Raw genomic sequence first — 7,854 nt, forward strand, 5'->3', positions numbered from 1 at the left:
TGCCAGTCGACCGACTTCCTCGAAGGGCTCTTTTCGCCCAACCATGTGAAGGGTGGAAGAGAGCCAGAGGCGGTCAAACAATGACTTGGCAGCGAAGTATGAAGGCCATTACCAGCAAACTCAGCTGCGCTGGTCACTGCCGTCTTCCTGGATGGGGACCCCGAGACGGGCCACATCAATGGCTAGAGACATTATCAGACATGGCCCAGTCGCGCCCTCAGTGGCGCTCGTGCATCCAAGCTATTGCCTTCAATGCATAGCTTCTTTTCCACCCCCCCGCTTGACAACTCACTGACAGTACTGGATTTATGCACCAATTTACCAGCTCGCGCGTGCAATGCGCAGCTACTTACCCCCCAATCATCGGTGAACGAAACTGTGGCAGCTACAACCAGTGTACGACCAGTACGCGGTTATTACAGCTGATAATGATGATGATGATGATGATGAGTTTGACTCCCCTTGTAGCAAAGCTTATGGCTCCTCTGGTTGTTCATCCTCTTACGGCGGTGCCCGAATCCGCGATCCGTGAGCTTGGTGGGGGTTCCGTCGACCACATCTTCACATCCCTTCAGGTGTTGAAGTAACGCCGTACGTACAGACGGCCCACAATCTTGGTGTTCTTTTACTTTATTGGGTGTTTGATTCTGTCAGTTGGTCAGTGCTTTTGACTACAATTGTTGTACACGGTATGTCCCAGAGGTCTGTGAACATAATCTGGTCCCATATCCTCGGGACTGTGAGAATCTATGATGAACTCTCTAAAAGCTTCCCGACAGGAAATGGTGTCCGAGAAGGATTCCCCCTCTCCGTTCTTGTTCACTTTCATCTTCGATGAATGATGATGCGGGCGCTGGAATGTCTCAAAAACCCTGGCTTTCAAATACTTGCTGGTGAGAATCCTGTCAATCTGGATTACGCAGACGATATCTTTGAAGACAAGTGCGAGGCACTAGCTCTGTTGAATAAACTGACCACTATCACGCCATCCTCCGGCATGCGGCTTTTACCTTTAAATTGCAAAGTCATGCTTCAGAACTTGCAGTCCGAACATACCGTAGAACTTTAGGAGAATCACTGAAAGTCATGGGGCATTTCACATACCTCGGTAGTTGTATCAGCTCTGACGGAGGTGCGTCTGATTTATTCAATGCACGAAACTCCTCGACGCGAGTGGCGTCCACCAATCTGCCTAACTTTGGGCGTCAAAAAGGCATATCAGCTGGTTCAATCGGACGCGTGTACCAGGCTACAGTGAGGGCTGTTTTGTTGTATGGTTGCAAGACGCGACATCTGTGGGCAGATGATGCGAGGCGTCCTCATGTTTTTCACCTCAGTTGTCTTAGAGGCATTGTTGGTTTTGGATGGCGTCAACGGATTTGTAACGAGGTTTTTGGTTTTGCAGCAGGTAGTTCATTCGCAGATACCATCCAATATAATCAACGGCGGTGAGCGAGCCATGGGCTGCGCTTGCCGAAATATCGTCTACCGGTGCTAGTTTTCTCCGTGCTTTCTTCACAATGGCCCAAACCGCGAGATGGACAACGTACGACTTGGAAGAAGGATGTGGAAGAAATTATGAGTTTGGGTGATATGGGTGCGGTCCACCTTCCAGGAAGTGGCCCCCATGGCCCTGTTTGTACTTGGCTGGAGACATTGCAAGGAATGGCGGTCAGTCGATATCAGGAGCGTTCGTGCTGTCAGGTTCTTTCCAGATTGCCTGACTGAGCATTTGAAGACGTAGGCACCTCAAAATGCTTGCTGTGAGTCGGCGCCAGGTACTCTCCCTCATCCACTCTTTTCATTCCATTGCTTTAAGTCCAGATGGGTGAACACTGTGATTGTGCGGCATTGAGGTATCATTATCAGAACTGATGCTACTATGTGTAATGTTGTTGGTGAGGATGATGATGATGCATTCGTAACGCCTCCACCGAAACTCTCCGCCTAAGTAGACCAGTACAAAGTGTGACATTTATGTTCCACTTCCTTAGTACATGAGGAAGACGGAATAGGCCATTTTTAAAGCCCGAAGCTGGTGACCTGAAGTCCCGTGGTCCCAACTCGACGACGTCTTACTTTATTGGGTGTTTGATTCTGTCAGTTGGTCAGTGCTTTTGACTACAATTGTTGTACACGGTATGTCCCAGAGGTCTGTGAACATAATCTGGTCCCATATCCTCGGGACTGTGAGAATCTATGATGAACTCTCTAAAAGCTTCCCGACAGGAAATGGTGTCCGAGAAGGATTCCCCCTCTCCGTTCTTGTTCACTTTCATCTTCGATGAATGATGATGCGGGCGCTGGAATGTCTCAAAAACCCTGGCTTTCAAATACTTGCTGGTGAGAATCCTGTCAATCTGGATTACGCAGACGATATCTTTGAAGACAAGTGCGAGGCACTAGCTCTGTTGAATAAACTGACCACTATCACGCCATCCTCCGGCATGCGGCTTTTACCTTTAAATTGCAAAGTCATGCTTCAGAACTTGCAGTCCGAACATACCGTAGAACTTTAGGAGAATCACTGAAAGTCATGGGGCATTTCACATACCTCGGTAGTTGTATCAGCTCTGACGGAGGTGCGTCTGATTTATTCAATGCACGAAACTCCTCGACGCGAGTGGCGTCCACCAATCTGCCTAACTTTGGGCGTCAAAAAGGCATATCAGCTGGTTCAATCGGACGCGTGTACCAGGCTACAGTGAGGGCTGTTTTGTTGTATGGTTGCAAGACGCGACATCTGTGGGCAGATGATGCGAGGCGTCCTCATGTTTTTCACCTCAGTTGTCTTAGAGGCATTGTTGGTTTTGGATGGCGTCAACGGATTTGTAACGAGGTTTTTGGTTTTGCAGCAGGTAGTTCATTCGCAGATACCATCCAATATAATCAACGGCGGTGAGCGAGCCATGGGCTGCGCTTGCCGAAATATCGTCTACCGGTGCTAGTTTTCTCCGTGCTTTCTTCACAATGGCCCAAACCGCGAGATGGACAACGTACGACTTGGAAGAAGGATGTGGAAGAAATTATGAGTTTGGGTGATATGGGTGCGGTCCACCTTCCAGGAAGTGGCCCCCATGGCCCTGTTTGTACTTGGCTGGAGACATTGCAAGGAATGGCGGTCAGTCGATATCAGGAGCGTTCGTGCTGTCAGGTTCTTTCCAGATTGCCTGACTGAGCATTTGAAGACGTAGGCACCTCAAAATGCTTGCTGTGAGTCGGCGCCAGGTACTCTCCCTCATCCACTCTTTTCATTCCATTGCTTTAAGTCCAGATGGGTGAACACTGTGATTGTGCGGCATTGAGGTATCATTATCAGAACTGATGCTACTATGTGTAATGTTGTTGGTGAGGATGATGATGATGCATTCGTAACGCCTCCACCGAAACTCTCCGCCTAAGTAGACCAGTACAAAGTGTGACATTTATGTTCCACTTCCTTAGTACATGAGGAAGACGGAATAGGCCATTTTTAAAGCCCGAAGCTGGTGACCTGAAGTCCCGTGGTCCCAACTCGACGACGTCTTCGATTGCTTCTGTCCAGTCTTTGAAAAGCTGACAGCGTGTCAAAGCTCGTGCTTCCCTCCAGCTTCGTAGAATGCATGCGCCGAAAGGGTGCCACTACTGACCATCAATTTACCAACCACATCGGCCAATTTCCTCCCACTTCGTAACCTGACCTCTGCCTTTCGACTTCTTCTGTCTAGGCTTGGGCAACTTGGGAGTATCCCAGTCCTCGTGCTTCCTTCAGGTAGCATGGAAACTAGGCACCGGAAGGGGCTTGGACAGCAGTATCCCAGCCGTCGTGTTGCCTTCGGGTGGCACAGCACTTTTCGAGCGATCCAATGTGAGAATGAACACTCTGTATTGAATCATCATCCACTGACCCATAAAACGTGATTCCGTATTCATCAAGCTTTTTGGGGATGTGCGTACGCAACCATATGGGACTCACCATTGATATGTACTTTTCATCCATCGCGGGGAAATGTGGTCTGCAGCGTATCGTCAAACAGGTAACCTATACATGGGCAGAGATCGGACCAGACGACCCACAGTCTTCGTGTTTTTTTGGTTTCAGTGAATAACAACGCTTGATTAACGCCGCACGGCACGCTCCAGGCAATTGCAATATATTTATAAATTTTCGACATTATACTCTTCACTTGACTTGCATCAAGTGTCTACACTGTTCAACTTTTTGATCATGTATACCGAAATATGTGTATAGTGATATTCTCATCGGACGTAGTTTGTGCTGAGTGTCCCCGGATGTTTGGACGATTGCACAAAAGTCGGTTTAATCTGACGCCCGGAAGCAAATTTTCCTGTTATCGAGCGAATCGTGGACTGCTCTCATTTCATTTTAACTTTACCCTTCTTTCCTTTGGGGTCCCGCTTAAACTTTTCACTTTCTTTTCTAGCGCTCTATATTCGCTGCTCAGGAAACTTGTTTACCATGCCTCCAAAGCGAAATGTACGGAATAAAATTGACGACGAGGATGAGAGTGAGGTACGCAATGAAAAATTGAAGAAGGGAGGCGAAGATCTGCAGCCCAACAGCAAACGCCCCCAAAAGAAGCACTCCAAGCAGTTTGGAACAGCAGCTGCACAGAATGACTCAGCGAATGAACAAACTGCCACAGAAATGTCGAAGAAAAAGGGCAAAAACAAAAAACGTGATGAAAGTCCAGCTGAACCTGTGCAGCCTCTGACGGGCGTTGGTGATAATGCTGATGTTGGTGGAGGGAAGAAAACTGGTCCTCAGTCAAAGGAGGCGAATTCGGACGATGATGTGAACGTACAGCCAGATGAGATAGACGATGACTTTTACACGAAGAAGCGAAGGGCGGGACGTGGAAAACAGAAGGCCGTCGCCGAATCGGATACCGGAGCCACCACTCAACAAGCAGGCAAAAAGAAAAAGAAGGGCGGTGGCAAGAAGGCATCGGTTGACAATTTCGACAGTGACAAGGAGGACACAACCACGAAGGGGTTGTCCAACGCTCTGGAGACTTTGGCCATTACGAATGAGTTCGGTTCAGATGACGATGAACCCTATCAAAACAGTCGATTTGCAAAGTTTTCCGGTCTGACGTTAAACGGCGAAGCTGAGGAAGTGCCAGATGTTAGCGAACCTGACGCAGTGCAGGATGTTCCTCAGGATACTGCGTCAATCTCCGTTGAGGAGGGCGAGGAACAGAAGGAGCTACTTGTGGTACCTGAAGAACCAGAGGAAGTTGCACCGGCATACGCAAACAAAATTCCAGGTACTGTAACCACTCTCCCTGATTTGAGTGTTCACAATGCAACACCCCCGGAATCCGACGTGATTACTGAGAAGGAATCGTCCCCCCTTGTGCTTCCCACTGAAGAGACTCCTGTTACGCAAGTCAAGATATCGAAAAAAGACTTGAAGAAACTGAAAAAGCGCGAGGAATTCGATAAACTGGTAGAAGCTGCCAAGGAAAAGATTGTATCAAACTCAGGCACTTTAGATAACTTTGCCCTCTCGCAGGTGAGTATTGTTTTTGTACGCATTTCATGTGTAGCCTCATGGGGGACGAGGGTTTAAAGTTCACATTTGTTTTCACACACTGAATAACGCAGGGTACAGGGGGGGACATTCAGAACTAGAATTGATTGTGCAATTCGAAGCTTTCTTCCTCTTCTTTAGCCATGCCTTCCTAGACTCCTGTTTTCAGTCACTTAGAAAGAATTGTCATCAACTTGTGACCATTGAGGTTTGGTGAGACTCTAAGCCCAGTATCAAAAACCCGTCTGTACCCCCGGCCTAATCAATGACTGTCGTTGAGATTTCCTGGGGCATATTCGCAATCACTAATCCCAAGGACTGTAACAGTTCCATTCAGCGCAGTTTTTCATTCCTAACTAATGTACATGAGTACGGAGTTTCTGGTCGGAGACAAATCAGATAGAGCGAAATTCCTCAAAATAAATGCAGTATCATGGGTTTCGGTACTTAACCTTACGGGAAATTGTCTGCAAGCGAAGTTCAAATTGATATTTGGCTCTTTACCAACGTTACTAAGACTTAATACGTCACTGATGTGTCAGTTTACCCGTTTATGGCTTTCTTTCACCTCACTTACGATTGGTGAGTGGTCTTTGGATATGCATGACCGAATTAGCACAGTTTTCAAGCCTCATCTAACCGTCGATCGAGCGTCATCTGGACGCTACTTGCTAGGCACCATATGACGTAGTTCAGCCCTGAAAGTGCAGTGCTCCCAACGCGCATATGTACTACTGGGTAGACGAAATGGTCACCTTTCTGCCATGCAAGACGGCCAGGCTTCATGCACCGATCGCAGTGCAGCCGGTGCGGCCTCTACCGACAGACTTATATCACACCGGCTGTGAGTGATTGAATATAGGGCAGCCTAAACAAACGTTTTCGATTCTGGTGACCAACGGTCAGAAAAAGAGGATCACACCATCTTGGCGTAGCTGTTGTATACGCGATTGTGAACTTCCCGTTATCAGAGTTTTCAGCCTCACCATCCGTGTAGTGGGAGGTTATCCACATACAGTTGGCGATTCGTGTTAACAGCCTTGCGAAAAACGGGGTAAGATGAACCGCCGTCCAAACAATCGTGTACTTTTTGCGATTTTAGCAAAAGCCAAATGTGTTTGCAAATAGATGTAGTCCGATAATTTCGTGCAATTTTGGGTTCAAGTAAAGCATGAGGCTGACGGGAACTCGGAGACTGTGCCTATCTGATGAGCCCCATGAAGGACGAAACCGGTCGTAGGTTGTCGAAAAATTTTCAGCTCTGTAGTTCATCCACCATTCTCTATGACTATTACTAATCTTATCAGCCGAATTGTATGACACGCAACTCTATTTGATTCATTTTTTAGTCTGAGTACATGAACCGGATATTTTGGTTCTCTCACATGTTCACTCCCAGTATGTTGAATTTTACCTTATCCTCTTGCTGTTACCCAGTGACGACTATTCGATACCCCCACTTTTGGTGTGCTTTTTTCAGGCACCGACCAGTGCCAAAGTAAAGGCCGCCCAAGACAAACAGCTGGACATCAAAGTTGAGAATTTCTCCATCGCCGCCAAAGGCAAGGATCTGTTCGTGAACGCCTCTCTCCAGATCACTCATGGACGTCGCTACGGATTGGTCGGTCCAAACGGGTATGTGCACCTCATGGGGCCGTCGTTATTATCCGGTTCGTCGAGCATCGTTATCTGATGACTTTCTCAGCTGTGGTACATTTTTCTTGGATGGTTTTCATGTCACTGAACAGATTACCCGAGACTAGAGAGGCGACCCAGTCGATAGTTTGAGCATTAATCTTTGAAATATCCGAGTTGAATCGTTTGGTGATGCGAGTCAGATACAATTGTCCACTTGGCAGTAGACTGACAGACGTTCTCCACTGACGACTCTCAGCATGTATAGGCTAAGTGCACGCTGTGTGTTGGGTTAGGCTCGCAAAGGACGCTCGGTTAATCCCATTGATGGAGTTCTGCGTCAGCACAACCCGTCAATGTTTCAGTCTTTTTGGAACGAGCTCCAATGGCGAACTTACTGACCGCAAGGTTAAACCTAGCCTCTGCATCTCGACTGCTCCTCTCTAGGCTTTGGAAACCTGGTAGCCGTCATGCTTCCTTCAGGTGCTATCTATGATGATGAAGCAATGCTTTGAAATTCCTAAACGTCTCGTGAAATACCGCGAACTCTGGCACTGCCTTGCTCGTGTATGGATGGAGTTTTCTGGTGTTGCAGACTGATTGGTGTGATGCACAAGGCTTACTATCAACCTACCTACACAAACTACCTACACAACTAACAATATTCTCATGCCACATCGGCC

At 47.7% G+C, this 7,854-nt stretch overlaps 1 protein-coding gene across 1 annotated transcript in view; it reads left to right on the forward strand.

The window, feature by feature from the left end:
- Nucleotides 1–4,423: 4,423 nt before the first annotated feature.
- Nucleotides 4,424–7,854, forward strand: part of T265_06555 (hypothetical protein) — a gene marked incomplete at both ends in the record, with an annotated part of 24,602 nt that continues 21,171 nt past the window's right edge. Inside the window, 2 exons of the mRNA XM_009171851.1 lie at nucleotides 4,424–5,518; nucleotides 7,017–7,171. Coding sequence (XP_009170115.1) covers nucleotides 4,460–5,518; nucleotides 7,017–7,171 — 1,214 coding nt within the window. The remainder of the gene's footprint in view (nucleotides 5,519–7,016; nucleotides 7,172–7,854) is intronic.

This window comes from Opisthorchis viverrini, assembly GCF_000715545.1.
Source record: "Opisthorchis viverrini unplaced genomic scaffold opera_v5_136, whole genome shotgun sequence".
In the NCBI taxonomy this organism is placed as follows: domain Eukaryota; kingdom Metazoa; phylum Platyhelminthes; class Trematoda; order Opisthorchiida; family Opisthorchiidae; genus Opisthorchis; species Opisthorchis viverrini.